The sequence below is a fragment of the Oncorhynchus clarkii genome, chromosome 12 (genome assembly GCF_045791955.1).
Source record: "Oncorhynchus clarkii lewisi isolate Uvic-CL-2024 chromosome 12, UVic_Ocla_1.0, whole genome shotgun sequence".
Taxonomy (NCBI): Eukaryota; Metazoa; Chordata; class Actinopteri; order Salmoniformes; family Salmonidae; genus Oncorhynchus; species Oncorhynchus clarkii.
The window spans coordinates 5661196-5681195 of record NC_092158.1 but is presented as its reverse complement, the minus strand read 5'-3'; the positions used below and the strand labels follow the sequence as shown (position 1 = coordinate 5681195).

General features: G+C 41.8%; 1 protein-coding gene across 1 annotated transcript in view; it reads right to left on the bottom strand.

Annotated features, from left to right (window-relative positions):
• LOC139421845 (DCC netrin 1 receptor) overlaps positions 1–20000 on the bottom strand; it is a 729366-nt gene that overhangs the window by 143819 nt on the left and 565547 nt on the right. The window contains exon 13 of the mRNA XM_071172971.1: positions 1919–2060. Coding sequence (XP_071029072.1) covers positions 1919–2060 — 142 coding nt within the window. The remainder of the gene's footprint in view (positions 1–1918; positions 2061–20000) is intronic.

Sequence of the window (20000 nt, the reverse complement as noted above, 5' to 3'; positions counted from 1 at the left end):
GGCAGTGATTGGGGACACTGCCCTGTGCAGGATGTCGTCTTTTGGATGGGACGTTAAACGTGTGTCTTGACTCTCTGAGGTCATTAAAGATCCCATGGCACTTATTGTAAGAGTAGGGGTGTTAACCCTGGTGTCCTGGCTAAATTCCCAATCTGGCCATCAAACCATCACGGTCACCTAATAATCCCCAGTTTACAATTGGCTCATTCATCCCCCTCCTCTCCCCTGTAACTATTCCCCAGGTCGTTGCTGTAAATGAGAATGTGTCCTCAGTCAACTTACCTGGTAAAATAAAATCTCCTACCTGTACAGGCATTGTAGGATTGTTTGATAAATCACTTTTTATTGCGTACAAACATTCTAAATTCCATTTGTAAGTATTATTTTAGAATAGTATCTACGCAATATTGATCAATGAGACCACAGGTGTGAAAAGCTCTTAGAGATTTACCCAGAAAGACTCTCAGCTGTAATCACTCTTAGAGATTTACCCAGAAAGACTCACAGCTGTAATCACTGTCAAAGGCGATTCAAACATGTATTGACTACTTATGTAAATTAGATATTTCATTCAAAATGTGAAATGTAAAATGTCCAAAAAAATGTTTTTACTTTGTCATTATGGTTATTATGAATCCATTTTTAATTCAGTCCAACACAACAAAATGTGGAACAAGTCAAGGGAAATGAATACTTTCCCCAGGCACTGTACCATACGTCTCACCTGTAAACAAGTATCAGGAGACTCACCTGTGAACAGGTATCAGGAGACTCATCTGTGAACAGGTATCAGGAGACTCATCTGTGAACAGGTATCAGGAGACTCACCTGTGAACAGGTATCAGGAGACTCACCTGTGAACAGGTATCAGGAGACTCGCCTGTGAACAGGTATCAGGAGACTCACCTGTGAACAGGTACCAGGAGACTCACCTGTGAACAGGTGTCAGGAGACTCACCTGTCAACAGGTATCAGGAGACTCACCTGTAAACAAGTATCAGGAGACTCGCCTGTGAACAGGTATCAGGAGACACCTGTGAACAGGTATCAGGAGACTCACCTTTGAACAGGTACCAGGAGACTCACCTGTGAACAGGTACCAGGAGACTCACCTGTGAACAGGTACCAGGAGACTCACCTGTGAACAGGTACCAGGAGACTCACCTGTGAACAGGTATCAGGAGACTCACCTGTGAACAGGTATCAGGAGACTCACCTGTGAACAGGTATCAGGAGACTCACCTGTGAACAGGTACCAGGAGACTCACCTGTGAACAGGTACCAGGAGACTCACCTGTGAACAGGTACCAGGAGACTCACCTGTGAACAGGTATCAGGAGACTCACCTGTGAACAGGTATCAGGAGACTCACCTGTGAACAGGTATCAGGAGACTCACCTGTGAACAAGTATCAGGAGACTCACCTGTGAACAGGTATCAGGAGACTGACCTGTGAACAGGTATCAGGAGACTCACCTGTGAACAGGTATCAGGAGACTCACCTGTGAACAGGTACCAGGAGACTCACCTGTGAACAGGTACCAGGAGACTCACCTGTGAACAGGTACCAGGAGACTCGCCTGTGAACAGTTATCAGGAGACTCACCTGTGAACAGGTATCAGGAGACTCACCTGTGAACAAGTATCAGGAGACTCACCTGTGAACAGGTATCAGGAGACTCACCTGTGAACAGGTATCAGGAGACTCACCTGTGAACAGGTATCAGGAGACTCACCTGTGAACAGGTACCAGGAGACTCACCTGTGAACAGGTATCAGGAGACTCACCTGTGAACAGGTACCAGGAGACTCACCTGTGAACAGGTACCAGGAGACTCACCTGTGAACAAGTATCAGGAGACTCACCTGTGAACAGGTATCAGGAGACTCACCTGTGAACAGGTACCAGGAGACTCACCTGTGAACAGGTACCAGAAGTTGTTAGGTTCGATGGCCTCCTGGTCTCCTCGTCGGCCGGTCTTCCGGTGTCGGAGCTTGTAGCCGGTGATGAACCCGTTCTGGCTGTTGGGAGGAGGGGGCTGCCAGCTCACCTTAATGCTCTGAAACACAGTCAGGGGAGAGGACACATGTTTACAATGTACATGTGGTTCCTGTGGGAATTGAACCCACAACCTTGTTTTGCTAGAGCCACTAACAAAGCCGTGCATGACCACCAGATTTAACACATTCCCACTGAGTGTACAAAACATTAGGAACACCTTCCTAATATTGATTTGCACCCCCTTTTGCCCTCAAAAGAGCTTCAATTCGTCGGAGCATGGACTCTACAAGGTGTTGAAAGTGTTCCACAGGGATGCTGGTCCATGTTGACTCCAATGCGTCCCACTTTTGTGTCAAGTTGGCTGGATGTCCTTTGGGTGGTGGACCATTCTTGAAACACACAGGAAACTGTTGATCGTGAAAAACCCAGCAGCTTTGCAGTTCTTGGCATTAACCGGTGCGCCTGGCACCTACTACCAAAGCCCGTTCAAAGACGTTTAAATATTTTGTCTTGCCCATTCACCCTCTGAATGATACACATACTCAATCCATGTCTCCATTGTCTCAGGGATTATAAACCCTTCTTTAACCCGTCTCCTCCCCTTCATCTACACTGACTGAAGAAGGTTTAACAAGAGACATCAATAAGGGATCATATATTTCACCTGGATTCACCTGGTCAGTCTATGTCATGGAAAGAGCAGGTGTTCTTAATGTTTTGTACACTCAATGTATATAACACCTGATTTAGCAACATACAGTGGCATTCGGAAAGTTTTCAAACCCCATGATTTTTCCACCTTGTGTTACATTACAGCCTTATTCTAAAATGGATTCAATTGTTTTTTTCCTCCCCTCATCAAGTAACATTAAAACAATGTCAATATCATAACACTGTTACAACGTCAATACCATAACACTGTAACAATGTCAATACCATAACATCAAATGCATCATGGGATAAAGAAGTGTCGTGTACTGACCTCATCTACCCCACTATGTTGTACTGACCTCATCTACCCCACTATGTTGTACTGACCTCATTTACCCCACTATGTTGTACTGACCTCATCTACCCCACTATGTTGTACTGACCTCATCTACCCCACACTATGTTGTACTGACCTCATCTACCCCACTATGTTGTACTGACCTCATCTACCCCACTATGCTGTATTGACCTCATCTACCCCACTATGTTGTACTGACCTCATCTACCCACTATGTTGTACTGACCTCATCTACCCCACTATGTTGTATTGACCTCATCTACCCCACTATGTTGTACTGACCTCATCTACCCCACTATGTTGTACTGACCTCATCTACCCCACTATGTTGTACTGACCTCATCTACCCCACTATGTTGTACTGACCTCATCTACCCCACTATGTTGTACTGACCTCATCTACCCCACTATGTTGTACTGACCTCATCTACCCCACTATGTTGTACTGACCTCATCTACCCCACTATGTTGTACTGACCTCATCTACCCCACTATGTTGTACTGACCTCATCTACCCCACTATGTTGTACTGACCTCATCTACCCCACTATGCAGATGGCCAGGCTTGACAAATCTTTAAATGTGTAAAATATAAATCATGTCTTTGCACTGAAACAGCTTAGATAAGAGAAACAGAATCTTCATGATAAAAATCCTGACATCCTGACAGGAAGAGGAGGGATTCCATCTGGGCAGGCTTGGATTCAATCTCCAAACAATTTACATTTACATCTTAGTTATTTAGCAGAGCCTCTCATCCAGAGTGATTTACAGTTAGTGAGTGCAGACACGTTCATACTGGTCCCCTGTGGGAATCGAACCCAGAACCCCTGGTGTTGCAAGCACTATGCTCTTCTAACTGAGCTACACTGGACGCAAAACAAGTTACAAGTATTGCACAATATATTACAAAACAATAACATTTTGATTATCTCTTAGAGCAGCTCAGACGTTGGCAAAATCCAATTAAGGATTACAGTATCTCCATAACGGCAGTGAAGGTGCATAATTATGTGTACTGCCCAGACTTCTTCTACACTAAATAAACACTGAGTGTACAAAACATTAAGAACACCTGCTCTTTCCATGACAGACTGACCAGGTGAATCCAGGTGAAAAAGCTAGGATCTCTTATTGATCCAGTGTTTTGTAAACGGACACTTTGACATTATGTAAATCTATCTATAGCATATTATGAAAATGGGTTTTAATGTATAAGGGCATGTGAATGTCCTAGTTAAAAATAATAAGTAACTACCGGTAATTCAATTAAACATTTAAAACAAATCATATATATATATATATATATATATATTATACATGCATTTGTCATGGATGTCTCTGTATCTAATGGTGCAGAATGATGTCCTTTAATTTGGCTTGTTGAGACAAGACGATGAACACGTTCATTGATTCGACAGAGTCCCTGCAGCGTCAACAGTCTTGTTTTGTCTTCTTCTTCTTTCATTCCAGTAATGAACCAACATCTCCTTTCTCTCGTCAAAGGTTAAAGGTTACAAAACGAAAATAGAAAAAAAGAGACAGGGGGATCTGTAGACGTGTCAAACACAACTCTTCATATCCCTCCAGTTCTGCCATCGTGTCATGGGTTCTACTTTGTGCAAACAGACACCTACAGTACTGAACGCTCTGATTAGTAAAAAAAACCTTTCTGAAATCCAGGAGCAGTCAGTTGTGAGTGCATCCCAAATGGAAACCCTATTCCCTACATAGTGCACTACTTCTGACCGGGGCCCATTAGGGAATAGGGTGCCATTTGTGACACATTCGTTACCTAGTAGACCCTGGTGCCTGTGAGACTGTGAAGGAATGCTATCGTATGTTTAACGACTGTCACATTGACTCAAACATGTCTCGTGTTACTGCCAGTTGTGCGTACACACACACACGCACACACGCACGCACGCACACACACGCACACACACACACACGCACACACGCACACACACACACACATACACACACACACACACACACACACACACACACGCACACACACACACACGCACACACGCACGCACGCACACACGCACGCACACACACACACACACACGCACACGCACGCACACACACACGCGCACACGCACGCACACGCACGCACGCACACAATGGCCAAGTGTGCCATCTGCAGAGGAGAGGGAGCCTGTTAACATGCAAATAAACCAATTAGAATTCACACGACACAGCTGCCAATGCATCCAGTCCAGTCTGATCCAGTCTGATCTACGTGCTGCTGCCTTGGATCATACATCCCAAATGGCACCCTATGACCTAGGAAGTGCACTACTTTTGACTAGAGCTCTATGGGAACTCTATTGGTCCTGGGTAAAAGTAGTGCACTAAATAGGTAATTGGTTGCAATTTGGGATTGCCCTTCTCCACCAGCTTCCGAGATTAATTTCCTGTCTGCCTGAAGCTGGGGTGGAGCAGCATTGAGCTGCGTTTTTCTGGGATAGTTTAGTCAGGTCTGGGCAAATCTAACGATCTCTTTCTCAATGTTTTTCTGGGATAGTTTAGTCAGGTCTGGGCCAATCTAACGATCTCTTTCTCAATGTTTTTCTGGGATAGTTTAGTCAGGTCTGGGCCAATCTAACGATCTCTTTCTCAATGTTTTTCTGGGATAGTTTAGTCAGGTCTGGGCCAATCTAACGATCTCTTTCTCAATGTTTTTCTGGGATAGTTTAGTCAGGTCTGGGCCAATCTAACGATCTCTTTCTCAACGTTTTTTCTTCTTTGGCTCGATCCCTGGTTTCTCTCCCAGCGGCTTCTCAGCAGGTATTGGAGGAGAAGGTCAGAGGACAGGGGAGGAACTTTGGAAACAGGTTGCAAGGAATGAAGCAAAGACAATTAAGAAAGAGGCGCATCAGAGACTTTAAGCATGTAGAACCACAATCCTTCACTTCCCAGCCATCCAGATTTTATGTCCCTGGCCTGCCGTGCTTTGTATTCTTAGATTTCTACTAGCCCGGGTAACATTCGGACCCATGCGATGTTTGAAAAGACAACATTTCACTGGCTTGCTAGGCTGAACCCTGATACATTTTCAACTAGCCTAGTCGGAATAGTACTAGCCTCTGGCTAGCGGACTGGCTTCATTTCCATCCCTGAATCCGTCCATGTTTCTTCATCTTGTCAGATATACAGACAGGCACCGAGGCGACCCCTGAGGCAGCCCCAATCCTCTCTCAGATCAAGTTGAGCGTGTTCAATATTCATCTTGTGTAACCCTCGTGGATATAGAAGAATCTATTAACATTTACAGCCACCTGTTCCCTCGTTCAGACCATGATCTTAATTGATTACAACAGGCTTGATTGCTGTAAAGGGAGGCTCGTTGGAGCTCTCTGTGTGTGTATGTGCGTTTTTGTGTGTGTGTGTGTGTGTGTGTGTGTGTGTGTGGGGGTCTCTCTCTCTCTCTGTGCTAAAGCTCTGGAAGCCTCTGGAGGTTGGAATGGTGGCATGGTGGTGATTAAGAGAATGGCAAACACACAGAGACACACACACACACACACACACACACACACACACACGCACACACACACATGCACACATACACACACGCACACTGATTGAATGACAAGCAGTAAGTGTCATTTGGCCTTATTGTACCAGCACTAATTGCTCCACTAAGAAAAGCACAGGGGGAAATCTGCCCGGATACAAGGGAGGACAGGGAAGACTGTAGCAGGCAAATAAGCCATTAGATTCACCCCCAGTGAATTAAAAAGTAATGTATACATGCATTTTAAATTAGAGAATATGAGTTGTCTGCAAATGGAAACCTTTTAGGACAATAATTCCCTCTTTGCACCAACAACAACAATAACAAGCTGGTTGTCATCTTAGCCCATAGACAGTCATGGAGAGAATTCACCTCATGTTGACGGTAGTAGATAGGAAGAGAACATAAAAGTCTACAGGTCTACATTATGTTCTATAGTCTACATTATGTTCTGTAGTCTACATTATGTTTTATAGTCTACATTATGTTTTATAGTCTACATTATGTTCTATAGTCTACATTATGTTTTATAGTCTACATTATGTTCTGTAGTCTACATTATGTTCTATAGTCTACATTATGTTCTAAAGTCTACATTATGTTCTATAGTCTACATTATGTTTTATAGTCTACATTATTTTCTATAGTCTACATTATGTTTTATAGTCTACATTATGTTCTGTAGTCTACATTATGTTTTATAGTCTACATTATTTTCTATAGTCTACATTATGATCTATAGTCTACATTATTTTCTATAGTCTACATTATGATCTATAGTCTACATTATATTTTATAGTCTACATTATGTTCTACAATTCTACATTGTGTTTTATAGTCTACATTATAATCTACGGGTCTACATTATGTTTTATAGTCTACATTATGTTCTGTAGTCTACATTATGTTATATAGTCTACATTATGTTTTATAGTCTACATTATGTTTTATAGTCTACATTATGTTTTAGGGGTCTACATTATGTTCTACAGGTCTACATTATGTTCTATAGTCTACATTATATTCTGTGGTCTACATTATGTTTTATAGTCTACATTATTTTCTATAGTCTACATTATGTTTTATAGTCTACATTATGTTCTATAGTCTACATTATGTTTTATAGTCTACATTATGTTCTATAGTCTACATTATGTTCTGTGGTCTACATTATGTTTTATAGTCTACATTATTTTCTATAGTCTACATTATGTTTTATAGTCTACATTATGTTCTATAGTCTACATTATGTTTTATAGTCTACATTATGTTCTATAGTCTACATTGTGTTTTAGAGGTCTACATTATGATTTAGAGGTCTACATTATGTTTTAGAGGTCTACATTTTGTTTTGTAGTCTACATTATGTTTTATAGTCTGCATTATGTTCTGTAGTCTACATTATGTTCTGTAGTCTACATTATGTTCTATAGTCTACATTATGTTCTATAGTCTACATTATGTTCTGTAGTCTACATTATGTTCTATAGTCTATATTATGTTCTGTAGTCTACATTATGTTCTATAGTCTACATTATGTTCTATAGTCTATATTATGTTCTGTAGTCTACATTATGTTCTATAGTCTACATTATGTTCTACAGTTCTATATTATGTTTTAGAGGTCTACATTATGTTTTAGGGGTCTACATTATGATTTAGAGGTCAACATTATGTTTTATAGTCTACATTATGTTCTATAGTCTACATTATGTTATACAGGTCTATATTATGTTTTAGAGGTCTACATTACGTTTTAGAGGTCTACATTATGTTCTATAGTCTACATTATGTTCTACAGGTCTATATTATGTTTTATAGTCTACATTATGTTCTATAGTCTACATTATGTTATACAGGTCTATATTATGTTTTATAGTCTACATTATGTTCTATAGTCTACATTATGTTATACAGTTCTATATTATGTTTTAGAGGTCTACATTATGTTTTAGAGGTCTACATTATGTTCTACAGGTCTACATTATGTTCTATAGTCTACATTATGTTTTAGAGGTCTACATTATGTTTTAGAAGTCTACATTATGTTTTAGAGGTCTACATTATGATTTAGAGGTCTACATTATGTTCTATGGGTCTACATTATGTTCTACAGGTCTTCATTATGTTCTATGGGTCTACATTATGTTTTATAGTCTATATTATGTTCTATAGTCTACATTATGTTTTATAGTCTACATTATGTTCTATAGTCTACATTATGTTTTATAGTCTACCTTATGTTTTATAGTCTACATTATGTTCTATAGTCTACATTATGTTTTATAGTCTACATTATGTTTTATAGTCTACATTATGTTCTATAGTCTACATTATGTTCTATAGTCTACATTATGTTCTATAGTCTACATTATGTTCTATAGTCTACATTACGTTTTATAGTCTACATTATGTTTTATAGTCTACATTATGTTTTATAGTCTACATTATTTTTTATAGTCTACATTATGTTCTATAGTCTACATTATGTTCTATAGTCTACATTATGTTATATAGTCTACGTTATGTGCTATAGGGCTACATTATGTTGTTAATGTCAATAGGGAAAAACAATCAACAAATCACACCCTGTATGTGTATTTAATATCTCTATGGCTGTCTATAAATCAGGCAGGCACTAGACACGATGTCTGATTTTGCCATTCATATCACAGACCAAAAAAACGTGATTTACTCAGTCTACTTAATCTTCAAATGGACACAAGTGTCAAATTAGAATAATCTACCTGCGAAGGGAGATGATTGATTGGTAGATTAAGCCAATGCCTCTGCACCGTGAGTTTCTCCCGGCTCTCTCTATTGGCTAACAAAGGGCCAAGTTTGACAAGTTGGTCCAACAGACACTTCACGCATTTGGGCGGTTTCTGGGAATAAAATTATTCCACAATTTGAAAAGAGAAAGGCCTTTGCTTAAATGCTGTGACGTAAATACTGCAATGCAGAGTGAGATTTGAGTCTCTGTGGATTCTATCCACTCTTTATTTATCTGTACTAGTGCAGGTTGCTATTGCAGAGGAAATCCTCCCTAAAACCTATTTATATTCAAATTCAGTTGACCTTGCAATGTGCTAGGCTACACAGAGTCGCGGCCTCTTTTAAAACTTCCCACAGACAGAGTATTATTAGTTTTAAAACGTATACCTATTTATATTGTGATGAAAGGTTGAAAACATTGAATACAAATAATAATATAAGAGTTCCTGAACTTTAATGAACCTTTTTAATAAAAACATTTTGTCAAAAGATTATTTCTAAAATAGTACCTATTAACCTTCCTGAAAACTCACCAGTTCAGCAGTTATCTATCAATTTAGTCACATTTTCATTACAATGGGTGATCTTCAGTATAATGGGTGATTTTCAGTATAATGGGTGATCTTAAGTATAATGGGTGATCTTCAGTATAATGGGTGATCTTCAGTATAACGGGTGATCTTCAGTATAATGGGTGATCTTCAGTACAATGGGTGATTTTCAGTATAATGGGTGATCTTCAGTATAATGGGTGATCTTCAGTACAATGGGTGATCTTCAGAATAATGGGTGATCTTCAGTATAATGGGTGATCTTCAGTACAATGGGTGATCTTCAGTATAATGGGTGATCTTCAGTATAATGGGTGATCTTCAGTATAATGGGTGATTTTCAGTATAATGGGTGATCTTCAGTATAATGGGTGATCTTCAGTATAATGGGTGATCTTCAGTATAATGGGTGATTTTCAGTATAATGGGTGATCTTAAGTATAATGGGTGATCTTCAGTATAATGGGTGATCTTCAGTATAACGGGTGATCTTCAGTATAATGGGTGATCTTCAGTACAATGGGTGATCTTCAGTATAATGGGCGATCTTCAGTATAATGGGTGATCTTCAGTACAATGGGTGATCTTCAGAATAATGGGTGATCTTCAGTATAATGGGTGATCTTCAGTACAATGGGTGATCTTCAGTATAATGGGTGATCTTCAGTATAATGGGTGATCTTCAGTATAATGGGTGATTTTCAGTATAATGGGTGATCTTCAGTATAATGGGTGATCTTCAGTATAATGGGTGATCTTCAGTATAATGGGTGATCTTAAGTATAATGGGTGATATTCAGTACAATGGGTGATCTTCAGTATAATGGGTGATCTTCAGTATAATGGGTGATCTTCAGTATAACGGGTGATATTCAGTATAATGGGTGATCTTCAGTACAATGGGTGATCTTCAGTATAATGGGTGATCTTCAGTATAATGGGTGATCTTCAGTATAACAGGTGATCTTCAGTATAATGGGTGATCTTCAGTACAATGGGTGATCTTCAGTATAATGGGTGATCTTCAGTATAATGGGTGATCTTCAGTACAATGGGTGATCTTCAGTATAATGGGTGATCTTCAGTATAATGGGTGATCTTCAGTACAATGGGTGATATTCAGTATAATGGGTGATCTTCAGTATAATGGGTGATCTTCAGTATAATGGGTGATTTTCAGTATAATGGGTGATCTTCAGTATAATGGGTGATCTTCAGTATAATGGGTGATCTTCAGTATAATGGGTGATCTTAAGTATAATGGGTGATCTTCAGTACAATGGGTGATCTTCAGTATAATGGGTGATCTTCAGTATAATGGGTGATCTTCAGTATAACGGGTGATCTTCAGTATAATGGGTGATCTTCAGTACAATGGGTGATCTTCAGTATAATGGGTGATCTTCAGTATAATGGGTGATCTTCAGTACAATGGGTGATCTTCAGTATAATGGGTGAGCTTCAGTATAATGGGTGATCTTCAGTATAATGTGTGATTTTCAGTATAATGGGTGATCTTCAGTACAATGGGTGATCTTCAGTATAACGGGTGATCTTCAGTATAATGGGTGATCTTCAGTACAATGGGTGATACATTACGGACGGCAATGAAAAGCCAACTGACATTTACTCCTGCGGACTGACTTGCTGCACCCTCGACAACTACTGTGATTATTATTATTTGACCATGCTGGTCATTTATGAACATTTGAACATCTTGGCCATGTTCTGTTATCATCTCCACTCAGCACAGCCAGAAGAGGACTGGCCACCCCTCATAGCCTGGTTCCTCTCTAGCCTGGTTCCTCTCTAGGTTTCTTCCTAGCTTTCAGGGAGTTCTTCCTAGCCACGGTGCTTCTACACCTGCATTGCTTGCTGTTTGGGGTTTTAGGCTGTGTTTCTGTACAGCACTTTGAGATATCAGCTGATGTACAAAGGGCTATATAAATACATTTGATTTGATTTGATTTGATTCAGTAAAATGAGTGATTTTCCGTACAATGGGTGATTTTCAATGGAGTGATCTTGAAAAATAACAAAGAAATCAAAAGGTGTGGCCTAACTATGAAATGCTTAATGACAAGCCCTTCCCAACAACGCCGAGAGAAAGAAAATAGAGAAAAGAGAAACACTAAATAATAAGAGAATTAATATTAAATTATTACCAGTACTGAGTAATGATAACTAGGCTATATTGATCTCTCTAAGGCTTTTGATACAGTTGATCATATTATACTAAGGCAGAGATTGTCGAGTGTAGGTCATTCAGAGCATGCAGTTGCATGGTTTGCTATCTATCTGTCTGATAGAACTCAGTGCACTCAATTTGATGGGCTTATGTCTGTTAAATTGTCTGTCTTTAATGGTGTGCCCCAAGGCTCTGTACTTAGTCCTCTTAGTCCTAATATAAATGATTTAGACAAAAATGTCCAAAATGCGCAGCTTCATTTTTATGCTGATGATACTGTAATTTACTTTTGTGCCTCGTCTCTTACAAAAGCATTCCAGAACTTCCAGATGTTCAGTCCCAGGGTCCTTACCTTAGTCTTACATTTTGTTGTTCCGCAAATCACACTCTTTACGGCAATATTTTTTGTCAAATGGACAACACTTTGCGTTCTTCCACACATGTGGAAAGAAATTTGTAACACAAACAAACACAGAGGAGAGTGAACGTGACACAGAGCCACGGAGACACCTAAAAGAGAGTGAACGTGACACAGAGCCACGGAGACACAGAGCCACGGAGACACAGAGCCACGGAGACACAGAACCACGGAGACACCTAAAAGAGAGTGAACGTGACACAGAGCCACGGAGACACAGAGCCACGGAGCCACAGAGCCACGGAGACACAGAGCCACGGAGACACAGAGCCACGGAGACACAGAGCCACGGAGATACCTAAAAGAGAGTGAATGTGACACAGAGCCACGGAGACACAGAGCCACGGAGACACAGAGCCACGGAGACATAGAGCCACGGAGACACACAGCCACGGAGACACAGAGCCACGGAGACATAGAGCCACGGAGACACAGAGCCACGGAGACACAGAGCCACGGAGACACAGAGCCACGGAGACACAGAGCCACGGAGACACCTAAAAGAGAGTGAACGTGACACAGAGCCACGGAGACACAGAGCCACGGAGACACAGAGCCACGGAGACACAGAGCCACGGAGACACAGAGCGACGGAGACATAGAGCCACGGAGACACAGAGCCACGGAGACACCTAAAAGAGAGTGAACGTGACACAGAGCCACGGAGACACAGAGCCACGGAGACACAGAGCCACAGAGACACAGAGCCACGGAGACACCTAAAAGAGAGGCTACTTCGGTCTCATGGACATGGTTTGGGTATGAAAAGTCTGACAAGGACCAGGAAGCTGTCCTCTGAAAAATATGCCACAGGCCGGCCTCGGCAACAGGCTCAAACACCAGTATCCTCTTTTACCACCTACGCACAAATTATGTGAAACAGTACGAAGAGAGTACCACGGATGAGACCAAAAAAAAGTACAGTTGAGTGCTCAAAACAAACCCCCAATTCAGGCGTATTTATTTTGTTTGCAACTATAGTTTAAGTGTTTTCTATTTACCTTTTTAGATTTTATACATTAATATTTTATATTTTGTTAAAATGCTTAATTGAACATTTGCACAAAGGTTCTAAATAAAAGGAGAAATAATCAAATATGAGTAAGTATTATTTTATTTGTTGAGTGTAATTCAAAATGTAATAAGAAATAGTAGTCATTTTATTTAAAATATTTATTCATTGAATTTACAGGAAATGTGCTATATCATGATATGTATCGTTATCGGGATATGAAATGACCGATATCGGGATATGAGATTTTGGTCATATCGCCCAGCCCTAGGTGTGCCTCTTGTCCAAGTGGGAGAGGACAGTGTGGAGTGCAATAGAGATTGCATCCGTTGAGGCGGTATGGAAATTGGAGTGGGTCCAGGGTGTCTGGGATGATGGTGTTGATGTGTGTCATGACCAGCCTTTCAAACTATTTCATGGCTACAGATGTGAGTGCTTACGGGGTGAAAGTCATTTAGACAGGTTACCATGGAGTTCTTGAGCACAGGGACTATGGCGGTCTGCTTAAAACATTGTATTACAGACTTGGTCAGGGAGAGGTTGAAAATGTCAGTGAAGACATTAGCCAGCTGGTCAGCACATGCTCTGAGTATGCGTCCTGGTAATTCGTCTGGCCCACAGTGGCCTTGTGAATGTTAATCGGTTTTAAAGGTTTTACTAACATCGGCAGTGGCGAGTGTGATCACATAGTCGTCCCTAACAACTGATGCTCTCATGCATGTTTCAGTGTTGCTCACCTTGAAGCGAGCATATAAGGAATTTAGCTCGTCTGATTGGCTCGTGTCACTGAGCAGCTCGCGGCTGGGTTTCCTTTTGTTAGTTTACAAGCACTGCCACACCCAATGAGCGTCAGAGCCAGTGTCCTGTATTAACGATTGATGGTTCGTCAGAGGGTGTAGCGTGATTTCTTCTAAGCATACGGATTAGTGTCCCACTCCTTCAAAGCAGCAGCTCTAGCTTTTAGTTCAGTGTGGATGTTGCCTGTAATCCATGGCTTCTGGTTAGGATATGTACGTACGGTCACTGTGGGGACAACGTAGTCTATGCACTTATTAATGAAACAGTCCTGTAGCTTAGCATCCGCTTCATCGGATCACTTCTGTATTGAGGTTCTTCCTGTTTGAGTTTTTGCTTGTAAACAGGAATCAGGAGAATCAGGAGAATAGAGTTATGGTCAGATTAGCCAAATGGAGGGCGAGGGAGAGCTTTGTATATGTCTCTTGTGCGCGGAGTAAAGGCGATCTAGAGTTATTTTCGCCTCTAGTTAAAAATGAGGTGAGAAGAATTTCAGTTTTTCTGAATTTAAATCACTGGCCATCTCTGGATGAGCATTTCTTGTTTGTTTATGGCAAATCTAAAATCTAAATCCCGTTGAGTGCGATCTTTGTGCCAGCATCGGTTTGTGGTAAAAAAAATAAACAGCTACGAAAAAATAGGGATGAAAATGTTAAATGGTAAATAGTCTACAGCTTATCAGGAGCTATTCCAACGAGCAGAACCTCGAGACTTCCTTAATATTAGAAATTGCGTACCAGCTGTTGTCAACAAAGAGACACACACCTGTACATAGCCCATCTGTAAAAAGCCCATCCAACAACCTCATCCCCATACTGCATTTATTTATTTAAAAAAATAAATAAACACACCACCCACCTTGAGCTTCCCAGAAACTGTTCAGCGAAGTTTCTTATAAACATAGGATATTACGCCGAAAGGATAGTCTCGAACGGAGCTCGTTCAGTTTGTCCTCCATTTGTTATTATGTTGCCGCAGTAGTTTGATCAGGGTGCCCACATATCGGCATCTATATCACAGTCTCTTTCTCTTCTGAGTGTCGGGGACTAGGCTCTGGTCTGGGGTGATCAGTATGTCCTGTGCAATTGACTGACATTTTTTTTCCATTGGGACAAATAAAGTCTGAAAAAGTAAAGTACATCTCAATCCCAAATCATGGATAGTAACCGCTGTTCTGATGTCTTAGAAGCTATTTAGTTAGCTGTTGTTGACTGATATACTGTAGGTAGCAGAAGTAGGTTAGCTTAGCTATTAGCAATCACAGCTAGCAGCTAGCGAGCTAGCTAACAACAAAAAACATCAAGAAGTGACAAAGCAATCGACAGAAACAAATCCCATTTGTGAAATAATCAGTCTTTATGTATTGCTGTTATAGTAAAGTGCCCTAGTAGTTCCATAATCCTTTTCAAAAATCCTTATTCCAGCCTTATATTATTTGACTTGTTTAAAGCTGCTGTACGGGTAAAACAAACCAAGCCTACTAGAAAGGACGTACAGCCATACCCCATGTGGAGTTGGTTGCTTATTTTGAAAATCCAAGTACATGAGTGTCTAGGCTGGTAAATCAGATACGCCCACACCATTCTATTGTGTCCTAACAGGCCTAGCAGGGGCACAGAGAGAGGCTGCTTTTAAAACATTCTTAAATATATAGTATTATTTTTTTTGGAGGGGGAGGGGGGTCAATTTCATTCATATTTTAATTAAGTATAGGTCATATTTCATAGAAATCTAGAACACTGGACAGCTACGTTAAATGTAGTTTTGTAATTGACCAAAACAAGCAAACAAAAAAGAAAATGGCAGTGGAAAAAGGTCAAGTTTGTGCTCTGAGCCAATGGGGGTAACCAAGGAAACCACAGGTTATTTTTCCCCCAAGGAAACATTCTATCTTAAACCGACTGGGAGTATTGCTCAGGGGCTTAGGGATTTATTCATAGCTGTTGGTATGGACTCTGCTTCACAAACGCACACGCACACGCATTCACACACACACGCACTCACACACGCACGCACACACGCATGCACGCACGCACGCACTCACACACACACACACACATCTTCAGTGCTGAACACCAAACAATAGAGACATAAGAGAACCCTATTCCCTACATAGTGTACTAGTTTAGGCCAGAGCCCTATTGAACCCTATTCCATATGTAGTGCACAACTTTAGACCAGGGGCCAAAAGGTGTAATCTGGGACACAACCAGATTTGGGAGTAAAGTGTGGAGGGTTTGGGGAATAACACATCTCCCTACTGGGATACACCTCCCCTAATGGGATATACCTTCCCTGGGATACACCTCCCCTAATGGGATATACCTTCCCTGGGATACACCTCCCCTAATGGGATATACCTCCCTACTGGGATACACCTCCCCTAATGGGATATACCTTCCCTGGGATACACCTCCCTACTGGGCTACACCTCCCCTAATGGGATACACCTCCCTACTGGGATACACCTCCCTACTGGGATACACCTCCCCTAATGGGATATACCTCCCTACTGGGATACACCTCCCCCTACTGGGATACACCTCCCCTAATGGGATATACCTTCCCTGGGATACACCTCCCTACTGGGCTACACCTCCCCTACTGGGATACACCTCTCCTACTGGGATACACCTCCCTACTGGGATACACCTCCCCTACTGGGATACACCTCCCCTACTGGGATACACCTCCCTACTGGGATACACCTCCCCCTACTGGGATACACCTCCCTACTGGGATACACCCCCCTACTGGGATACACCTCCCCTACTGGGATACACCTCCCATACTGGGATACACCCCCCTACTGGGATACGCCTCCCTACTGGGATACACCTCCCTACTGGGATACACCCCCCTACTGGGATACGCCTCCCTACTGGGATACACCTCCCCTACTTGGATACACCTCCCTACTTGGATACACCTCCCTACTTGGATACACCTCCCTACTTGGATACACCTCCCTACTTGGATACACCTCCCTACTTGGATACACCTCCCCTACTTGGATACACCTCCCCTACTTGGATACACCTCCCCTACTTGGATACACCTCCCCTACTTGGATACACCTCCCCTACTGGGATACACCTCCCTACTGGGATACACCTCCCTACTTGGATACACCTGTATACACATTGTTAGGGAATGATCAGAATTAGTTGGGTAACATAGATAAGATGTTTTATTTCCATGATATGCTTAAGAGTTATTTCTCATAAGAATGTATTTTGTTGTACTATAGTGGTGGCCATTGGCAGTTATCTGTTCTATGTCAGGACTAAGTTGCATGGGCCGCATAGAGGGGAGAGGTCAAGGGGTCATCATGTGTAAACATATATTTTCTGTGTGCCAGTGACTCCCTAATTTTCTCATCGGGAAAAGGAGGGTGACAGTGTCTGGAATCATTCTATGCTCCCTCTTTGTTGACCTATAGGGTCACTCTCCTCTCCGTGAGTTTGTCCTCTGATTGGTCGTATTTAGAATTGGTTCTATCTAAATGACAATTTGATATATATCATAGGGTGGGGGTAATGTCTTGGTACCATTTTGTACCAAGGAGGAGATAAGAGCTTTGTTTAGGAGACCAAACTGAACGATAATTTATAGCCCACTCTGTCTGACTAGGGGATATTCTCTCTGAAGTAAGGTTTTTTCTTTGTGTAAGTTCCTAAGACCTGTGTTTTGTCATGTCGTCTTGAGAGGGGGTGGATCTTTGCTATAAAGGAACCCATTTGCCATTATGTTGGGACTCTCAACTTTTCATTTAGAGATAATGAACTGTTGAAAGTCAAAATGCTATTGCAAAAGCTTAATTATTATTAAAGGTGAAGATTAAGCATAACTCTGACTCGTGTGTGATTTGCTCTCTCATCATTTGGTAATTAAGGAAATTTCCACGACATTATGTATGTGTCTGGCTTTCAGTTCTTTCTTTCAGTTCTTGCAATCTGAATTTGTAACAGTTTAAGTTACATTCCAAGTGGTGTTTTCACGTCACCTTGAAGAAAATGTTGTTCATTTGCTACCGGCCAAAAAACATCACTATGGGAAAACAATGCTGATAATGACTGAAGTCTAGTGATAAACATGAAATATTATGACTGAAGTTTTAGTGATAAACATGAAATATGATGACTGAAGTTTTAGTGATAAACATGAAATATGATGACTGAAGTTGAATGATGAACATGAAATATGTTTAATGACTACAGCTTAATGGAATGTGAATACGTTTAATTTATGACACCACAAAAAATAAAGACAATTTCCTGTGATGTGAGATATATCTGTTGTCAGATTGACAGGTCTCAAAACCAGCATTGGGCCATTATGAGAATATATCAGCAGCAGGTGGATGGGGGAGGATGAGGACGTGGGGAAGAGGAGGGGGAAGAGGAGGGCTGGATGAGGACGTGGGGAAGAGGAGGGGGAAGAGGAGGGCTGGATGAGGATGTGTGATTAAAATGAAAGGAGCACAGTCTGTCTCCCTCCACTGCCAGTTCAGACAGAGTCTGTCTCAATCCACTGCCAGTTTAGACAGAGTCTGTCTCCATCCACTGCCAGTTTAGACAGAGTCTGTCTCAATCCACTGCCAGTTTAGACAGAGTCTGTCTCCATCCACTGCCAGTTTAGACAGAGTCTGTCTCCATCCACTGCCAGTTTAGACAGTCTGTCTCCATCCACTGCCAGTTTAGACAGTCTGTCTCCCTCCACTGCCAGTTTAGACAGTCTATCTCCCTACACTGCCAGTTTAGACAGAGTCTGTCTCCATCCACTGCCAGTTTAGACAGTCTGTCTCCCTCCACTGCCAGTTTAGACAGTCTGTCTCCCTCCACTGCCAGTTTAGACAGAGTCTGTCTCCATCCACAGCCAGTTTAGACAGTCTGTCTCCATCCACTGCCAGTTTAGACAGAGTCTGTCTCCACCACTGCCAGTTTAGACCGAGTCTGTCTCCCTCCACTGCCAGTTTAGACAGAGTCTGTCTCCATCCACTGCCAGTTTAGACAGTCTGTCTCCTTCCACTGCCAGTTTAGACAGAGTCTGTCTCCATCCACTGCCAGTTTAGACAGTCTGTCTCCCTCTACTGCCAGTTTAGACCGAGTCTGTCTTCCTCCACTGCCAGTTTAGACAGTCTGTCTCCCTCCACTGCCAGTTTAGACAGAGTCTGTCTCCATCCACTGCCAGTTTAGACAGAGTCTGTCTCCCTCCACTGCCAGTTTAGACAGAGTCTGTCTCCATCCACTGCCAGTTTAGACAGTCTGTCTCCTTCCACTGCCAGTTTAGACAGAGTCTGTCTCCATCCACTGCCAGTTTAGACAGTCTGTCTCCCTCTACTGCCAGTTTAGACCGAGTCTGTCTCCACCACTGCCAGTTTAGACAGTCTGTCTCCCTCCACTGCCAGTTTAGACAGAGTCTGTCTCCATCCACTGCCAGTTTAGACAGAGTCTGTCTCCATCCACTGCCAGTTTAGACAGTCTGTCTCCCTCCACTGCCAGTTTAGACAGAGTCTGTCTCCCTCCACTGCCAGTTTAGACAGAAATCACACTCACCAAGCATGCTGCGTTGCAATGTCACACAGAGAGAGAGAGACACGTGCAAGAACGCACACACACACACACACACACACACACACACACACACACACACACACACACACACACACACACACACACACACACACAGGTGAGTAAACAAGCGTCAATCCAATCTGAAGATTGT